The sequence below is a fragment of the Bombus huntii genome, chromosome 18, assembly GCF_024542735.1.
Source record: "Bombus huntii isolate Logan2020A chromosome 18, iyBomHunt1.1, whole genome shotgun sequence".
NCBI classification, from domain to species: Eukaryota; Metazoa; Arthropoda; class Insecta; order Hymenoptera; family Apidae; genus Bombus; species Bombus huntii.
Genome location: NC_066255.1, coordinates 3,997,423 through 4,018,045, shown reverse-complemented (window position 1 = coordinate 4,018,045; position 20,623 = coordinate 3,997,423). Strand labels below are relative to the sequence as shown.

General features: G+C 42.7%; 1 protein-coding gene across 2 annotated transcripts; it reads left to right on the top strand.

Annotated features, from left to right (window-relative positions):
• The first annotated feature begins 113 nt into the window (after positions 1–113).
• On the top strand, positions 114–20,314 carry LOC126875472 (uncharacterized). 2 transcript variants are annotated; one of them, XM_050638395.1, is made up of 9 exons: positions 114–963; positions 1,052–1,142; positions 1,372–1,590; positions 13,946–14,192; positions 14,643–14,842; positions 15,236–15,439; positions 16,191–16,418; positions 17,288–17,748; positions 18,199–20,314. In XM_050638395.1, exons 4-9 carry the CDS (start codon positions 14,041–14,043, stop codon positions 19,990–19,992), a joined length of 3,039 nt encoding a protein of 1,012 aa, XP_050494352.1. In that variant the 5' UTR covers positions 114–963; positions 1,052–1,142; positions 1,372–1,590; positions 13,946–14,040; the 3' UTR covers positions 19,993–20,314. The 2 variants fall into 2 exon arrangements, with proteins under 2 accessions (XP_050494352.1, XP_050494351.1); XM_050638394.1 differs by lacking the exons at positions 114–963; positions 1,052–1,142; positions 1,372–1,590 and adding an exon at positions 1,613–2,786.
• Positions 20,315–20,623: the final 309 nt, after the last annotated feature.

Genomic DNA, 20,623 nt, shown 5'->3' with positions numbered 1-20,623 from the left:
TATAAATATTACAATATTTACAGAAATGTAATACTAATGTGTTTTAATGCACTAAATATAGCAGAATAATTGTCAAAAGGTATTGACACTGTAGTCGATATAATAACAATAAAATTATTCGTTATAATTTTGTAAAATTGATTTTTTTTCAGGTATGCAAAAGCTATCAATCATGAACGTCGTATGTACATCGCAATTACCAATGAAAAAGTGAAAGTAAACGATTATAATATTCTTTGCATCCAATAAGTGTCTCGCAAACGGATGTTTTCTCTGCATATATTACACGATAGAAGGGATGTAATATATCGATCAAAAAATTACTCTAGTGCTCAAAGCTACCCTTCTGTCCAGAGTCGTGTCGCGGAAGACGGTTGCATCGATTATTCGTTTCGATTTTTTCTTTGCTTTGGTAAACATCAATAGTTGTTATGGCTATCTCCCTAGTGGACTTTCTCTGGCTACCGTGTCTGAATACACACGTCTGCTTTCATTGGTCTTTGCGTTAATCATGAGTAACTGTCGAAAAAGGTCGTGAACGAACTTTCAACGAAACAAGAAAGGAAAAATGAAAGATGAAAGTAACAAATTGTTTAAAGATATCAATTTTTATGAATTTATGTTAGGAAAGAAATGAAAAGAGCCAAGATTACTTAGTTTTTATCCTATTTTACTCCAATTTATTTTCGATGAATCGAAAATAGTTTAATAGTTTGTACAGATATAGAGGTGAAAAAATTTGGTCGATATGTATATGTAAAAAGAAACATAAAATGTTCGAAAATACGCAGGTGTGCGTTAAACATCAAACAGAAATCTCGAAGATGTAACGGAAGTGATAAGAGGAAAAGACAACTTTGCGCCGATTGCATTAATCGATCTTAGTTAGCGATTGTTCGCGAAAGCGAGTCACAATCCTTTCTATCGTGAGAAGGAGCAGTCAACAATCCATTTTCGGTTTCGGTACGATGATATAATATTTAGTAATGTGTTGTTTGTATGTGATTGTGCGGATGCTTTCGATAATAGTGAAACTCCTTTATTGCGACAGCACGAGAAAATTTTGCGGCCTTTGTTAGGCAACGACACATGGTGTACACGCTGACCATAAGGTGCTAGGACGCATTAAGAATTAAATAGTGGTTCGTTGCACATCTAACGTTTTTACGCGACAGGAAAGTAATGTCGTTTTCTAAAATATTCTAAAACTATTTATCAAAATTTTAGAAAAAAGTTTTATAAAAACGATAGTTTGCAATTTAAATAAAGAAGACAGTTTGCAATACGATGCTCTATTCCGAATATTAGAATTATATATATATATATATATATATGTATATATGTATATATATACAATATGTTTTTATTTAGCTGCATTATATTAAGGATTAATAGGCGTAGAAAAGAGAGTCTGGACGAGGAATTTCATTTAAATACCCTAAAGGAAACGATAATAAATCCCTTTGAATGCTCAGTGAACCGATGGAACAACGGAAAGGCAAAGTTGTCGTGGACAACATCGTGAAGAGATCCCAATGGAGGGAATGATTGTCGTCGGAAGACACGGCGAGTAAACACCGTTCGCTTATGGCAAGTAAAGAGACGTGATCGCACTATGGTGGGAGTCAGTTCTGTTATAGTAGGCCACGAGGTAGCAGCTCTGGTGTTCCTGCAGGTGTAGCACGATCGCACAAACTCTCTCTTAGTTTCTGCTGGCGCTCCAGGCTTCTCGTTTTGCCGGAGTGCGCCGCTCTGTGAAAACCGAGCTTCGAGATCGCCTCGAAAGCGATCCGGACAATGAAAACGCGAAATCTGTGCAATATCGCGTGATATATCGGTGATCGAACGATCAAGCTATTGAAAATCTAGCGAATCGACGTCGAATCTTATCGATTTCCGTTAATTCATCCCTACGATAGCTGGAAGAGTACTCGATTGCAATTTGATCGTCGATTGTAAAACATTGACATGAAACGACGTTGTTTCTTTCGGTTATCTGCAGATTAATAATGCGATTGTATTGCGAGAGTGTCCGGATCGTAAACGATCGATAAACCACGCGAACAAACTTTTCATCAGTCAAGTAAACACCATCGTGCAAGTATAATACATCGTATGAGCGGTGCGCTCGATTGTTGATCGCTTGAGCGTTTAAAAGTACGCCAAGTCTTTAGAAGGAGAAAGCAGGAGAAGTTGAAGAATTCAGCCAGCTGAAAAAAGCGCCTTTCTTTGACAATTACGATTTTTTAAATTCGATCTCGTTTCCATTTTTTCCTTCGAAAGAGTTTCCTTTAAAATCACAGACTATTCGCCATAAAGCGAAATTTGTTGCAAATTAAATCGGCAATTTGGAGAAAGTGGATAAATGCTGTGGAACGAAAGTTATGTAAATTCTGAGAGACACTGATATTCGTCGAACAACGAGGGAAAATCGATAAAGAGAAGCATAAAAAAAAAAACTGTTGCTTCGAGGATCGAGCAAGTCACGGCAACTTGGATCGATCGTCTATATTTTCTGTCTGACTTCAAGCGTTTAACAGTTTCTCCATTGTTTCGCACAATTTTTCGTTGGTCAACGAAGCGGTCAAGAGAATGAAAGAACACTGATCCTTGCGTGTTTGGAAGATTCGCGAACTGTGAACACGTGCTCTCCTTGGATTTTCAAATCGGTACGCGAACGATGGATTTTTGAAAAAAAGATTCGTCCCTCCAGCCGGTCCACCAACGTGAGATGATTAACAAACTCTTGTTAAGTTTTTGGATACTCGGATGCATCAGCCTCTATGGTATGTTTCTTTATATTTTTATTATTTTTCACCGGTGATTTTTCGAATAATTTGTAGACCAAATTTGAATCATTTTCAGTTATAACTAGACTTTAACTATAAGTAGACTTTTTTTTTTGATTTGATTTGATTTGATTTGATTTGATTTGATTAGCACGTCTGTCACGATGTTGAATGGAAGCTATTAATTAGAAGTTGTCCAATAAACGAGGTAAACACCTAATGTGTTCGGGTGACTTGTATTATTAATCGCAGTGCTTCTTCATTCCCCCAGCGTACACTTTGTGAATTCCGTTCTATTAACCGTTAACGAATCGGGGACAATTATTTAATCATGTAATCGGACGTTGAGGTCATCAACGACGATGCCTCAAATTTTAAGCGTGTTTCCTAACCGGTACCTATCTACTAACGTCTGTTTTCACTTACGTGGTTGGGCGAGGCTCAAGGAACTTTTTCCTCGAGTCTGATTGCACTCGTGACCGCATCATCGATTTACGTTACCATCGCTAAGAGATTGCGGTGCACGAAGATTATAATATTCGATGCGAGTAACCGATAAATCATTCTTTTATGTTTTTGCAGCTAAATTTGAGATTATCTTGCTTTGTATCGGAAAAACTCGCAGCTTATAAACATTACTACGTTTGTAATGTACGGAATTAAAATAGAGGGAATGGTAATGAATGTATACTCTCAATTCGCGTTTAACGATCGATATAGGTACGAAAATTTTATGACCAGCTTATTGTAATGAAATTATTTCAGAGTCAGTGAAAGCAACTCTGTCACAGCACTAATGTTATTGCACGCATCGTCGAGGTTTCGTGTAAGTTGTCTCGAAAAGTCGAGTCGTCTGGTACACGAAATTTGCCCGCGTTTCGGTCGTTCGCGAGCGTTCACCGTGCGAAACACGCGACGATCGTTTGCGAAAGTGGCGTCTATGATAGGGTCGCGAAACTCCACAAAAATTTGAGTAAAAAATATTTAAGCAAAAAACGAAGAAGGTAACGGGTACTATGCATGACCGGTGAGTTAAAATATTCAACGTTGTAACGCACTTTGACGATCGTCAAAAAGGACAAAGTTCGACGAACTTTTTATTTGCTTAGACGGCGTAATCATGGTTACATTTGTGTAACGTAAAATCGTGGCATGCATACGTGTATATACATAAATTTTTATTGCTCCCATGACCATGAAACTGGATCCAGTTACTCTCCTTGTCCTTAACAGAGAGATCTTAATTCTTGCCATCTCATGACTCATAGGTCAATGTAAAAAGATCTGCAGAAAGTAAAAAATGTGTAATTATTCATTTAATACTTAATACATTTAATACGAGGAAAATTTCATATCTACGTAAGGCTTCTTCTGTTAATTGTTTTCTTTTATAGTTAATTCGACACGTTTCCACACAGAATCTATTCTATAATCAAAACAATGAAAATGTCCCGAACAAATTTCAGTCTGTAAACGCTTTCTTTTTTCGGTAATAACCTACTTTCAATGCGGTGTGTACAATGGCAGATTTTATCGGCGTACATTTCGGACGCATAGTACGTTCACGACAATTCATCGAGATGGATACACACCTCCATTTTCTATTCTCGATGATTCATATGTGCTGTCGTTCCAAATTGTTACTACGGCTATTGCGCGTCGCGTCTAATTTCCTCGACACAAGTGTCGCGTCATCAGCTTTTGACACGAACCAGGTTTGTCAACCGACTCGTGCCGGATCTGACCATTCTCGATCAGAATGTTATCTGTAGTTTTTCGCGCGTGGAATTTCTCTAGCGAAAGAGGATCGTAGAGTTGGACGCGTCAAACTGGTGATCGGATAGGAATCGGTTCATAAACGAGACCTTCGAATTTCGTGACCCAGTCATTCGGCAGTAGGTCATCGGGATATTAGGACATCTGTGCGCTTCTAAATTTTATGTCAGAAGCCAGAGAACTAGCTGATACGTGCGTTGCAAATTAGTGTATTACTACGTCGATTTCAGAGGGTCAATGTGCGTATACATAAAATAGTGGATGTTAAAAGCAAACATTGAATTTTACGCGAGGCTCATGCTCGTTCATCGTCATAGAATGCCAATGAAAAGGAGGATCGCTTTGTAAAATTCTCTTACTTTTTAATTTACTGTCAAACGGAAGTGACTGTTAAACGCCTCGCTGATAGAATTCAATTTATCAATTAAGTAGAAAGCTACGTGTAGATAACAAGTGGTAGTTAACCGCGCAGCCATCGAGGTGCAGAGTAATTTTGAAATACCGTTCCACAACAGGCCAGGGTTAGCAAACTATCTTCCTCTTCCGTTGTTGCACGTCCGGAATATAATTGCACGTCGTTCTCTGGCTTTATCCTGTTGGCGATTTCGGTGTCATCGTAGTCAACGGGGCGGAAATACGACGTGTTGCGACGGTAAGAAAAGAAGGAGGAGGATGGAAAGGAATCTTCGGTAGGTTCGATTGCGATTATGTCGCGAAAGGGAACGGAACGCGAGAATTCGATGATGCGAGAATGAATTCGCGCGCCACCGGTCGATCGACGTCTATCGTGTAATTTATTCCTCGTCAAGGCTTCAGCCTAGACTTCTCTCGAGATCAATGACGCTTCCATTAGTCATTACACAACAAGATCAAAATCAGTTAGTTACGCGATCAAATCGTTGCGATTGAAGTAAAAAGTAAACGTTCGCTGGAAATAATTTTGTCATAGTCGTGATAAATTTGAGGAAGTTAATTTCTTTCTATGGCGTAATATTTCTCGAGGTAATATTATATTTAGGACTATTCCCAAGATCATTTTGCGATCGTACACCGTGAAACGTTAACACGGTCTGTGGTCTGTACAATTTCGTCGTTCCCTTTGAAAGGACAGAAATTTTCTAAATTTGCGAAATATTATTATTCTTCGCTACTAAATATTACCTGCAATTTTTTTCTTCTTAACGCGATAATGGGTCATAATAATGATCGCGACTGTTTCGCGTTGCGTGACTATAAACAGAACAGCGTTGATCGAGTTCTGACAGGAAAACGAAGGAAGGAAGTTATCACCGAGCAACGGCAATTGTGCGATATAATCGATTGCCTTAAATACTTCAAATATCTCTGTTAATTAATTTCTTTTCATGCACACTACCTTTTAACGTCACACGTTACGAAAAACCAATCAACCGTGGACGTATGGTTCCATAGCAATCGCTATCTCGTTACAGCGATGGAATTTAGATATTTCTATGTCAATAAACTCGGACAACTACTTCTCGGCTCGCCCACGAGAAGCAAAGGTAATCGGTGCAGCGATTGAAACGTTTCCCAATCTCTTTTGGATCCGGGTTAGCATACTTTTGCACGAGGAAGGGAACCAAGATATACAGTGGACGTAAAATCTTTACGAGTGTTTCGATGCGCGTAGGAAGAGACCGAGTACTTTTGCGTCGAAATTAGCAGATACTTTCTCCGCCAAACGATGTCCGTTTCCTTTTTCCGCTCTCCTCGTGAATCCTCTTGGCGATCGGCTAATATCTCACGAGGCGGACGATTGGTCATTTATACCGAGAACTAATATCTTAATAACAGCTTCAAGATTCCTTTTAGCAGCCATTTCAAAACGCCCGATTAGATTGTTTAAGGATACTCGTACGAATCAACGGCCAAAGATACAATCTTCTTAAAAATAATACTTTCACTAATCGCGAGCCTACTTTTGTGCAAATATCTCAGACATTTTAGACACCGCTTGGAAGACAAACATTACTTCAGCAGATGTCGACAAGACGCTTAAGCGTTATACAAAGAGAGAAGTTATTCTTGAAAGCGTAATACTTAAACCGCACCCTCTTCCAATTATCGTATACGACATCGCTTGAAAATTTAATTTTCACATATTTCATTGCCGTTCACCGCCTCCGCCAACTTTCTCTGTACTTATTACTATTTCATTTTTCACCGTTGATTATCGAACGCGCACGTATGTCGATCAAACGTGTCTCTATTTTGCGTTTAAAGAAGCAAATATCTTAGCAATATAACTTTCTTCTGTCCATTAAAAGATCTATCGACTTTCAGACGTTGCAACTTTCCAATGATTTTAATGTCCCAAAACGTGCACTCGGATTTCCGAAATAGGAAACGAAAAACGCGACCAACATTCGAAGCAAGGTGAACGCTCATCGTTGCAGATTGCGAAAGAACGAGCTATTGTCCACTTCCCGCTCTTATTCTCTTTCTCTTTAACCGGCAACCTTCCGGTTAGAAATTTATCGGTGCTTAGTCTGACCAGTGAGAGCTGTGCACGATCTTCCGACTTCTCGTGGCGATCGTTCCAATTTATGGACGCATTTGGCTACAAACGCTTCCTATTTTCTTTCATACATGTTTACGCGTAATACGAAGTACGCGACCATTAACTTATGGACGATCTTAGTCCTTCTACCTTTTTCGTCCTTTCTCTGCACAGTGCCGATCGTTCCGGAAATAGAGTACCGCGCGAGGAGTACGTATCACGCTAACTAATTCACCGATCAGATTACCGTTGGGAGGCAACAACGCTCGGAGACCTTGAGAGTAGATTTATCGTATCTTTGCGAACGGTGAAACGAGAAAGGCGTAGTCGTAAGGATCGGTAACTTTCATCGACTGCTATCGTCACGCGATGCGGCCACTTTCCGCGTGGATCCTTTCAGATGCAAAAGCGGTCCGCTCGTTGCTCAGAGTAAAAAATACTCGCATCTCCCTATCTCCGAACATGACTGACTGAAAGGCTCTGCGTTTGGTTCCTCGTCTTGTTCTTTTATGACCTGACTATTATGAGGTTGACCGATAGAGGAACGAGTGGATGGATAAATTTGTAACAGAAAAATATATCGAAGTAAATAAAGGTACAGGTATAAGTTGATCCAGATCCTTATTCCGATAGTGTTACGATACGATAGACGCGATAGGGAGCACGTTCATATATTTGTAGCAAAGGACAATACCAAAAAAGTTAATCTCGCAGCTTTAGCCGAAGGCAACAAGAAACAGCAATAGAAATCTACTTATAGCTTTTTCGTTTCTAGACCTTGTAAACCAAAACATAACATATATTCAAGGGCGCAATAATACGGACCTCTCCTTATTTAGAATTGTTCGTTTCACTAAATTCTATTCTCTTCGTAACAGCGGTCTCCGGGTCACGGATATACAAAAGTAATTACTTCAACGCGACCCATTAGCACGACACGCGACGTATTTTTAATTCAACCCCGACTTTTCCTCTTTCGTCGCCTTCTTTTCGCTTTCAAGCTCCTCCGCATATCCGTGAATCGAACCGCACTTCCGTTCCATAGCGATCAGTCACTTTTCTTCCAATCCTACCGACAGATTTCCGTATCTCCTGCTCTTCAGGAAAAAAACCCCACTCGACTTTCTTTTTTTTTCACCAGTCACTCGTGTCGTTCGATAATACGTGACATAGCGTGTACAGCGGAATTCCTTTAAGATCGAAGGCAGAGTTTCGTAACGGGTTCGCTCGATGAATGCCAGAGGCCAGACCATGAATTCTGTTTTAAGGTCAGCAGGATAGGGACAGCGGAGTATCGGTGCCAAGTAGAAGAATACGGTATAACGGTTCCACACTCGACGTTTTTCACCTAAAAGACCTGGTCAAGATTCAAATATAAATCTAACGTACGTAAGTACGTTCGTGTCCGAATTTGGGTCGTGAAAAGTGAATTGAGAAGACTGGTGCATGACGGATAGACAGCTCGCGAACGGAACACTGATCCGCGGATAAGAGAACGCCGATTATGCGATCGGGGTTCGATGACCTCGACTCGCTGGATACCGTGTTACTAAGTTCTTTAAACCTTATGTAGGTAACTAAAGTGCTACGGATATACAACGAGCGTGCGAGTAAGAATTAAGTTTCGATGTTTGAAACTTTTGCCGATCTCCGGAATCCATTAGAAAATAAAACGGATTTGTCGAAGAAGATACAGAGATAAGAAAGTTGCTGGATATTCGATCGTACACGCTAGGATCCAAATCGATCCATCGCATCGCCTACATCCACCGCGACTCATCGTTACGTTGTTCGAAGAACAAACACGGTCGCGTAAAGGACAAACAGCGAGTATCTAACGTGCTACTAGAAATTATCCCTTCTTATTGCGAGAACCAGCTCGCTATCAGATCACCGCTGTGTCCCACATAGAGCTAGTTTCGTGTTCTTCGCGCAAGGAATTGTTCCTTTATTGCGCCATTGTTCCACGATGGGATTGTTCGGTCTAGAAATTGGTCGATAGCGATTACGAGGGATCCGGATGCACGCGATACCAGAGATATCGGAACAATGGCGACGTTGGCTAAGCGCGATTGTCGCGTGTTTCGTTTTTGTCAGTCGTTTCCTCTGTATCCACTTTTGTTCGAGAGCAATAAATTGCGACGTGCGCGCGGAATGTGCGAATAGCTTTTCAAAACGAGCAGGTCATGATCAAGAGGCCGAGATCTATTCGTTCGCGCAATAATCAAATTTAAAATTACTCTACTAGATTTTCTGAATAGAACGAGGAACGTTATTTTAAAAGCATGGGAATCTGGAACAAGTGAAAATAAATGTAACAGATGTCTAGTAATAAAAATTCATCTGTATCAAATGAGAATAATGTAGAGAAAGTTATTAACGCGTGTAAATTAACAAAGACTATGGATAGAGTATAACAGTTTCTACGTATATACTAAAAATGAAGCTTGAAATAGAAGGTTGAATAGAGTAACAAATCGTTTGAATATTACCTTAAAAGTGTGTTAAAATATCGTTGAACTTACATCAGCTGTTTTTATTTGAGAAGCAGGTGATAAGTTATCGTCGTTGCACTAATAGAGGTGACGTATCTGAAGGAATCCCGTTGCAGAGAGCGTTTAAAAGTATCGCTGTACCGTTAAATCTCTGTACCGATGCCATCTTTGTGTCGCGTATGTACCTAGATATCCAGTGTACAATCTCTTCTAACATCTATTTAGAATTACAAAGGACACGTTGGAAGATTTAATCGTTATTCGCAACGAGCATTGTCGCTCGACCATAATCATAAGTTGGACATCTCGCTTGAAATCAACGTTGCGCGCACTCGACGCTCTCGTTGGCTGAAAAAGCAATGGTAGTTTCCAGACTAAGTGATCATCGGGCTTGAATTATTAATTCAAACGTCTCGATTGCGACATCGTCAACGTGTATGTATACGCGATCGAATTATAAATGCACTGAAAGGTGGTTTCGTTACGGTTATCGAAGGTGAAGCAATATTCCAAAGCGATTTCGAAAGCTTCGCTCGTATCATCCGAGGAATCGTCTACGCTGAAACGATCGCGTATGCGATTGGCTTCCATCTCTTACTTCTCTAGTTAACGCTTTCATTAATCTTATCGATCGTATTCGCGATGAAGAAACGCTAGATTCTTTCGATCGATCGAAAGTGGTATACCACTTAGTCGTTCTCTGATCGCGTGGTAACGTTCGATCGTGATATTCGCGTTTTATAACAAGTTGTTACAAAGTTTTTCCAGTAGCTCCAAAAAGAGAGAAAATTTTTGTACCGTAATTGAACGTTCGTGAATTAACCATGATATAAGGCAATTTTGCCTCGACCCAACGAAAGAGCGAAATCTGGTTCGATATTTGTCCGACCGATGTATATTGCAGTTATTTCGTAACCGATACAGAATTTTTCCTGGAATTACGTAAACTTGTCGATCTATTAGCGATACGAAAAAAGTAGAATGAGGGCTCGACACGTCATAGCTATGTTTTCCCTGGTGTTTTCCATTTCGTTAAATGATCGGCTATCTGTGTTTAATTATTCACGCAGTCTGGTTGTCTCGCAGGATACACGCTCGTCGAGCGATCTAACCACTCTGCCAGGTGTATAATTGATGGATTTCGCCTGCGCTATCAAGACATCGCGTCCGTTTTTAGATCGAATCTCCGTTAACACCGGCAATTACGTTTGTCCGTGTTTCTCCCTAGCTGTACAAAATACGCGATTATGCCGTTCAAACGAACAATCCGAACGTCGTCGTTAATCGAAATGCAATTTCGCTCGAGTCGTCGCGACGTCGGGATCCGCGGACTCTGGAATTTATCGGCGTACGAATAGATGCATCGTGGAAATTCGAGGAATCGAAGAATTACCGGGTTTGCGGTTCCGTTCGGCACCGTTGGCTTCGTTTTCGATTCGTCGGTCAAGTGGCACGTACTAATTGTCATTGACGATGCGTAAAACGGTCAGACTCGATCGTCTGTGCGAGTCATTCCTACGGAAACCTTGACACAGCCTCCTCGACTAGACTCGAACAGACGGACGCTTAGCCAGACCTCTTTCGTACGAAGACGCACGTGTATCGCAGTAGGCGCATAAAGTACGCGTCCAAGAGTAAAATATGGGAAGATACTCGTACGACACGGTACATTTATATTTTATGTTACTCTGTAATTACGGAAGAGAGGCCGACTTGTACACTTGTTGGATAATCGCACCACTTTTGTCGTCCGTAACAGAATCGAAGCGATCTTGGACAATTTTTTACGCGCGCGATATAAATCTTTGCGTTCTTTATCTTTGGTTAAAAATCGACGACAGACGACGGAGAACCGATCAGACCGAGCGACGCTATTTCTTCGACCGATATATCGTGACAATATCGGGCAGGCTACGCAAAACCGTATTACCGTGTTATGTCGCACGGAAATCGCCGTGTAAACGTACGTTGGCGTGGAAGCGCCGTTGGCCTGCGATTTTTCCGCGGCGAATCGTCGTTGGAAAGTCACCCGCCGGCTTTTAAACGAGGCGACGAGGTGCTCGAATCGGTCGCGCGAGTCACACACGGTCAGTCCTGATTTCAACTCTGCTGATTTCCCTTTTCCATGCCTCTCCCTGACTCGAGACCATGCTCCTTTTGCCAGACGCTCGTTCGACGAACAAAAACTCCGGCAACTCGAACCGCTCTCCGATCTAGCTGACCATTAACGGCCTATTCCTCGGGCTCCTGGCTTTCTTTTTCCGAATTTCTCCCCGGCTAGACTCGTCCGGTCGGTTCATCCACCGCCACCACTGCGATCGTGGTTGCCTATTCGCGGGCGAATATACCGCCTCCGCTCGTATTCTGTTCCGATCTATGGCGAGATAATCCACCGTTCGAACAAAAAGAGTTTCTCTTTCTTATCTCGACTGACCTCGCCGCCTCTGCGCGTCGATACGAGCAACTTTCTTCGTCCGATTTTCTTTCCGCGTTTTACTTTTAGCCGCCTCTGTATCGTTCCACGCACCGCTATCTTTTTATTACTTTTATCCAGACGTTCCAATTATCGAGCGATCGTTCGTTATTCGCTTCTTAAGATCGGGACCGTTGCTCGAGAACTTGTTCCTCCAGACGCTTATTCTTTCAGATATCGCGATCCCTCTGCCTTTCAGTTTTTTCACGTCGGCTCGCGGATCTAGGTCGTAAGTTCAGGAGACGGTCGCAATCCTGATCCGCGACTCCTCGACCCCCAATCCCTGAGCGACAGGTGCCTCGGATTTTCCACCGTCTCGAGTTCCTCGATGTAACGTATTTCCCAAGATCGCTTTAACGCTTATGGCGTGGGCAATAAAAATTCTACGACTCAAACGGCGTACAAGTAAGTCCGGTGCCTCGATACTTCGAACTTTTGCATAAATTTCGACGTAGAAATATCTCTAGAAGAGAAATCTGAGGCATTTTTTGAAAAAAGTTACCAAGAGAAATTTAGAAATTCACATCCGGTATTGGTATCCAATTACTCGAAACGAGGGTCGAGGTCATCCCGATTTTACGAGCGAAGACCGACCTGCAAATCGCTAGATCACCGTGTTACAGCGATGTTAGCGCATAATGTAGAATTTTCAATATAAACGATAATTGGAAATATCGCAACGAGTATCTGCGCGATATCTCGAAAGGATTCGAAGACCCGCAGTTGCCGCGAGTCTAATTACACTTTCCGTGCTGGACACGTGAGTTCTTCGGCATCGATCTGCCGGTCGATAAATCAGCCGCAATTTTCTAATGCTCGCGGGCCGACAGGTTGCTAGATCGACTTATCGATCGCTTAGACTTTCCCTTCTCACGAATATCGCGTCGGAGGCTGCGGCCAGTAGACAGGTTTTGTTCTACGGGTGTCTTCGAGCCAGCTCGTTAGCGTTTCGATCGTCGAGTTTCTCGTTCGCAAAACCTCGGCCTTTTGTTGGCCGGCAGCGGCGTGAGAGAAGGAAGCAGACTTGGTTTACTTGCCGAGTTACATCGATGTCTTCCTGTGTGGCGTCAAGCTTGAAGAAAAAAAATTGCGTTCCAGGAGATTGTTATTCAGGCGTTATGCTAATACCAGTGCAACGAGCCAAGGAAACCGTTACGAAGTTTCGCGCGAATCTATCAATCTGACCTGCGATGCGTGCAGTTCGGATCCCGAATCTTCGATTCGTTCCGAACAATTTGGTGTGCCGATCGGTCCAGCGACTTTGCTGTTCGATCGAGTGTCGGCAGCCGTTCTCGTCCGACGATCTGCTTCGGGTGCGTCGGTGGTCGAGTTTATCGACTCTTTACATTTCCAGATGCGCAAAATAAAAGACGCTCTCCTGCGCTATACGCGTTGGAAGAGTTGCCAACTGTTGGAACGGGTCTCGTTGGACGAAGGTTAAACGGTTTAGCGGAAAATGAAACGTGTGACGAGAGCGGTATAATCGCGGAGTATTCTGAAAAAAATGTATTTATTTTTTCGGGAAGTTTCCATTGGAGTATGCAAACTTGCGCAGAGTAGAAAAATATACGCGACTGAAAAGATAATATTACGGTGATGCACGGTGTATCAATTTTTTTTATACGGGAACCTTGACGGGATAAACGAAAGAGATCGAATAATAAGACCAAAATAGATTTATGGTAAATACGTACTCGCTAGTAGGAAGGAAGTCAAATTTCCGACGCAAATTACTCGATTCACCGTCTTGCCTTACGAGCAGTTCTGTTCGTAGAAAACTCTGCGATTCTTAACAGGTGACTGTTCGATCGAAGGGAAAGAGAGAATCGGTACTGGGACTGTGAAAGGGGCACAAGGCGTTTCAGTCGTATTTATTTCGTCGTTTCTGCAGGAGACCCGACGGTTGCGCAAGAGTGGCCGACGCCTCTCGACGAATCCGCGGACGAGAAGAACGATGCCGAAATTTTTCGAGCTGTCGTCGAATCTATGCGACAGTGGACGTTGCACAAGCAATTGCATCATAGGACCAAGAGAGAAGTCTCGAAGGTTTGCTACGAAGATGTCGGCTGTTTCGAAGACACAGGACCGTTCAGCTACCTGGAGATGCTCCCGTCGCCACCTAAGGACGTTGGCACTAGGTATTGGAACGTAAACTACCACGCGAAATGATTCGCGAATACGAAACAGACCGTGATTTTCTATCTATATGTCTCGTCGTAAATGTATCCAAATTTTTACGTTTCTTGCGAATCTTTCTTTGCGATGATCATCGTCGTTTCGTGCAGCGTCGAGATAACACGAAGATAGAAACGATATCTGGCTTGTGACCTAGCTCGGCGAAAGCACGCCTGTAGTTTCGTTACATGTTTCGTAAGTAAGGCGATGCGTTGTAAGAAGCACGCCTAGTTGCATTTACGAATAAGCGCAATCGCGCATGGGTGGATATATGAACCACTCGGAAAAACAAATTGATCAACTCTGTGTTTTACAAGTTCCTAGATCTTTTGTAATTCCATCGGCGATTAATTGGAACGAGCACTCGGCGAAATACGAAACTGGTTTTAATTGTTTCCTTCGGTATGTCGCAGATTTCTAGTGTACGGCAGCAGAAAGGCAAGATCGATTCCGATGGAAGTTCCCGCCGATGACATAAACGATAACGCACACCGTGCCATAGATCCCGATCTACCCACCAAAGTGATTGTGCATGGATTCGGATCCAGCTGCGATCACGTCTGGGTTTATGAAATGAGATCCGCGCTAATGACTGTGCACGAATGTAATATAGGTTCGTAGCGATTCTTTCTAGTTCCATGACTACGTACCATAGACTCTGAATACTTATGCAGATTCGTATTTCTGTAAACGCGATCGAAGACGCGTAAACCTAAGCGATTATTTGCTTCACTTACTAAACATTATTACGCGAACATTTTACATTTTCTAATTTCTCGCGAATGCACGAAAATCCACGGTCCATTCGTGACGATAGATTTCGTATAAAACTTTACGCGAAACAACCGTTCGGTGTAAAAACGAGGAGTCGATCACACGGCAAATGCTTATTCACGGTTGGTATCAGAAAATTTCATTGCCCTCTTACCACCTGGCCATACGATCAACGTAAATTTCTCTTTTCACTTTAACGAGCTTCGTCTTCAAGCCGGGCATATCTTTTCAGTGTGCGTCGACTGGGGACCAGGAAGCGCGGTTCCCAACTACGTAAGGGCGGCTGCCAACACTCGTCTGGTCGGCCGACAATTAGCCAAGCTAGTGCGAAGTTTGAACGTACCTTTGGAGAAGGTTCATTTGATCGGTTTCAGCCTGGGTGCTCACGTGGCTGGATTTGCCGGCGCTGAGCTGGGAAACGTCTCCAGAATCACAGGTACGGCGGAGCCCATTATGCGATACTTTTCTCCGTACGCAGCTGTTTGCGATTTATTCGCCGCGTGTCGACGATTGCCTCGTTCGCTCTGTATTTGGGCAACGTGATGCAGTTATCGCGCCCAAGTTGAGCAACGCGTTACGGATAGCTGTAGTCTCGATGTCCTTCGAGAGCCGAGTTTCCATCGGTAAAAGGAGATCCGATTAAGCGTAAAGGGCAACTACGATTATTCGCGTTAATCGTTGAATCGATTAAACTTTTTCTTCGAGTTCTCTCGCAGCTGTCCTTCGCGGTAAATGCTTCGCTTTAAGAAATCATCGAGCGCGCTCGCTACGCTTTAATAAGCTAATTGACGCGATCGTCGAAGCATAAATGCGTTCGTATGCGCGTTTATGAATTCGTTGCCCTTCTCGGTGTGATTTATTCAAATGAAAAAGGCTAGGAAAGATCGATACGCGAACGCGGCGAACGAGCATCGAGACAGGCTTGGAAAAATGGCGAGAGGTTGAGCAACCCTCCGCTCCATATCTTAATCGCGCGACCGTTCACCAGAAACTGTGACGAGGTCTTTTGCAAAAGCGTTCCAAGTAAATGTGTCGCGGTTGCCATTCGGATATTTTCATCTTTTTCTACTTTATCAACGGATTTTTCATTAACTGCGCTTTCCTCCAGCCGGTTAGATTTCGTTTATACTCCGTCGGAGCAATATCCTTGGACCAGGACGTTGTCTAAGAATCTGCGTAATTCACAGGATTAGATCCTGCAGGACCACTGTTCGAGTCTCAGGATCCTAGAGCCCGACTCGACGAAACAGACGCCAACTTCGTCGACGTGATTCACAGTAATGGTGAACAACTGTTGCTCGGTGGTTTGGGATCCTGGCAGCCTATGGGCGACGTCGATTTCTATCCCAACGGGGGCAGAATGCAGACAGGCTGCTCGAATCTGTTCCTTGGTGCCGTATCGGATATCATCTGGTGTAAGTGTCTCTTCTATTGTACACTGCTAGAAGTATTGCGACGTTTCGCGATATTTAACGCATATTCGATGCTTCTCGCCGCTTTTATCGTAATTTTTGAATAAACGCAACAAGCGGGTATCCGAATAACTTTGAACAAACTGAGAATATTCGCGCGAATTCACACTCTCTTATGAAAATAGTAAAAAAGGATGGAATCTGGATAGAAAATTGTTTTATCTAATCCAAATGTTACGAGTACACCTTTTATATTTTATTTTTGCATATCACGTGCATCGTATGCGTTTTTCACATTCTAAAACTTCATCTCATTCGTCCCGCTTGCTATGACGCATCGCGTATAAACCTATACACATATGTATAGTACCTACACTTTGTACGATTCATGCGCACGTTGGCATAAGTGCCGCACGTAATGCACTTGACTTACTTAATGCACTCTATGTATTTTATAACCCGATGTACTTGACGCACTTATGACAAGGTTACGATATCGTCGAGCTTATTCGGAACAAAGGGATGATATAGAGTAAAGGCCGGTAAAATCTTTGAAACTTTCACAGGTTAACGATACTTGACGATACCCGTTGTCCGTTCCTTCGTATAACGATTTGTTCTCATTACGAGCTATTGGCAAAATCTAATGTAAGAGGCACGATAAATCAGAGATTAGAAAGCGGGGTCTTTTTCACGAGTGTGGATCGCCGTCGTTCGGGATAGCGTTACCTTCTCCGCAACGCGGATCGAATTCTTTGTCCTAAAGAAAGCGGGTCACGCTGGCCCCGTGAAACGTCGCCTAAAGATACTTTGAATATTCAAAAATGTCCTGGCCATACTCGATCGCTTCATCGGAAATTTTCACGTTGCAGCAAGCGCTGTCGAGGGTAGATCCCTGTGTAACCATCGAAGGGCCTACAAGCTGTTCACCGACTCTGTAAGCCCAAAGTGCCGATTTCCAGCGTTTCCATGCGACAATGGATACGACGGTCTTCTTCGTGGCGAGTGTTTTCCTTGCGGTGCGAACAGCATGGGCGGACCTTGCGGCGACATGGGTTACTACAGCGATGAATCACCGGCCAGAGGACAACTTTACCTGGTAACGAGAGACGAAGAACCTTTCTGTGCTCACCAGTACCAGGTGAAAGTGTATAATAGTCGCAGCGAAAGACCCACTAGGAGTTACGGGAAACTGCAGGTAACTCTGGTTGGAGAAGCATCTTTTAACGATACGTTCGCGATGACGCGGAAGGACGAGGAGCTTCTGGTTGGTTCGATTCTTCAGAAAATTGTTGTACCGCACCCTGCGATTTCGAATTTGGAAGCTATCGAGGTAATCAATAGATCGACGTAAGTATTCTCCGTTTATAAGTATTAGGACACTTCTGTCGGTTTTGCGTAGAATCTAATTAGATCGTTAAGGAAGGAATCAATCAGTTAGAGTTTGGTGTTTCTACGAAGTGACGATTCGAAATATATAGTAAAAAAGCGTGGAAATTATTTGCGAGATTGGTATCGAAATTAAAATTTGACGGAAATTGTTGTCAAAATTGGTTCCTGTGCAATTCGTCGATTTAACAAAAGTGAGTAGATGAAACGTAATAAGTGGAATATCTAATATAAACGTCATCGTAATACCAAGAATACAAACTTTAATAATCTTCCAACGATTTGTCAAATTCATCCTGTTTTTCTCTAACTGTCCCAATACTTACGAACAGAGACGTATATGCATGCAAAAGTCTAATAAAAAACCTTATTTATTCTGTTGCAAACATTACAGATCAAGTACACGGCGTACAGCGGCTGGATCTCTTCAGGTTTGGTGTCCTGGAGCATCGACAAAGTAGCCATTATCGACAGCTTTGGAAAGACTCTCTCCGTCTGCAAAAAGAGTCTGAGCTTAGAATCTGGCAAACCCGTTCTACTTCCTCTCTTCGCAGGCGAATGCAACGTTCCTCTGGAATCGGATAACTCGACGTCCCCGGCATTAGAACGTCTGCTGCAAGAGAAACCAGGTGGTATCGGGCCATTTACCAAAGAACAGAATTACGAGGCGAAAGATAATATCCCGATAGAGACGTTCTCGAAAGAGAGAATCGCGTCGTTGTCCTCGTCGAAAGGTTTGGGTCCGTTTACCAAGGAGCGAAATGTGCGCATAATCGAGAGGAAAGAAAGTTTCAAGACGAACAGCTTCGAGGAAACGGGCAATCGTGGCAGTAGCTCGAACCCTTGGAATATCGTCGACATATCCAGCGATGGAGATTCGAATTCTTTGGAAAATTCCGAGACTGAGAAAGGCAGAGGATTCTCTGGTTCCAATTTGTTCGCTGAAAGTCCTTCTCCGAATCCTTCCGTGGAACCAACGACCGAGTTCCTTCCAGAAATACGGGAACCTGTACTGCAAATCGATAAGAAGGAAACAGGAAGGTCTTTGAAGTTTCCGGAAATCACAGAGCCGATCTTGAGGCCACGCTCGGCGAGACAGAACACCAGAAATGAGATTCACAGTCGTGAAAAGCAGAAAGAAGAGGTACAGGAGACTTCCTCGACGTCTAGAGCTTTTACAGTACAATTCTTGCCAGAAAGGTTGGCTGGGATCCTGGCGCAAGCTGAAAGGTACGCTAGGCAAACCCTTCTTCCTCTGATTTCGCAGTACACGCCCAGTTTCGTAACTGGATCGCGATATGAGGAGCCTAAATACTTTCCACCCTTGGGGGAGATCGCTTCGGAGGATCAAGGGCCCAATGAACCGGAGTTGACTACAAGTAACTACCAACAGGACTTTGAACGACGGAATCGAGATGATCGAATCGTTAACACCGAGTCTGCTCTAAGAGAGGGGAGAACGATGAATTCTTCCAACACTACGTCGATGGAAACACCTGCGATTATCGAGGCAAGTTATCAGGAAAAGGAGATAAATTCAACGAGAACCGATGAAAGCAACGAATGGATACCTATAGAACATTCTACCGTTTCAAACGCCTTATCTAGACAAGACTTCAACGTGTCCAGGTCTCTGAATTGGGAACACGAAAAGTACAATTGGTCCACACAAACGTCAGAGAGTAGTACGTCAAAAGTGGACGATTGGGTACCTATTACGATTAAAAGCGAAATTGAAATTCCTGAGGCTCCGAATAACGTCTCTAACGAGATTAACTTGTCTCGCGTGGCCACTGACAAGCAGAACAAGGCTGTTCGAGCGGAAGCTGTGACGATAAAGGACTCTGGAAATAATTCGGACGAGGCTGTTGCCTCTGGGAAGGACGAGAGAAAGTATATTCCTCTGATCGATCCGAACGCGAAAGAATTATCGTCGACGAGCGTGAATGATATCTTAGACGTTGGTCCGAGCTCTTCGAGTACGAGCTCTACGTACTCGCCGCACTCTCACATTCAGAAAATCCCCAGACCGATAGAAACGAGAAGTAGCAAACCTGGTTTGACGAGGAGGAGCATGATCTTTCCTTACGCGTACGAGAAGAAGAAGGATCCTAGGACCAGGTACATACCTTTGATACCAGAGGAAGACTTTGGAAGGCCATACTTTTCGGTCGATAGAGAACGCTGAAGAAATCAAGCGGCGAAGATTGTTTGGAACAAGATTTATGGAATCATCGTTCGTGATATGTTTCCACTCTTACAAATGTCCAATTTCTTATTGGCTTTTCCTATTGTTCGTAGTTGTTGGTGATCAGTTGTTGTTAACGTTTTCGTGGAATTTGTGTTTCGAGTTACTGATACTATGGAACGTGATAACATCGGTCAGTAAAAATCGATGGCTTTATAAAGCACGCTTTAAAGATGTTTTTGGTAAAAATTGGAGCCTTAACTTTATTTTGTATATAGGAATTTTTTTACAATATATATAATATAATATATATATATATATAGCTTCGCTGAAATCTGTTCTTTTTTTTCACATCGTTACCGTTAACTAATTCTTAGTTATTAGAATTATTATCATCGTCATCTGTGTTTCCCCCATTTATTTTATTTATGTCGAACGGACGATCATAAGAGCGAAAAATCCCACTTTGTATATGATGACCCAATCTTGGAAATCGCAAAACGAATCGCTGAAATAGTATTATATTTCTTTCTTCTTTTTCTCTCTCTTTCGTAATAATATGTACAGCTGGTGTCTATGCGATCCACCTTCGTGGCGGTTCACGCGAACGGTAGTCAAAAGTATGGAAGAG

Bases quoted from the DNA above. Each gene is read 5' to 3' on its own strand.
- LOC126875472 (XM_050638394.1), top strand. From the start codon at position 2,732: ATGATTAACAAACTCTTGTTAAGTTTTTGGATACTCGGATGCATCAGC. The intron at 16,419-17,287 runs GTAAGTGTCTCT...TTCACGTTGCAG, and splicing joins CGTATCGGATATCATCTGGT to CAAGCGCTGTCGAGGGTAGA. The intron at 17,749-18,198 runs GTAATCAATAGA...CAAACATTACAG, and splicing joins CGAATTTGGAAGCTATCGAG to ATCAAGTACACGGCGTACAG.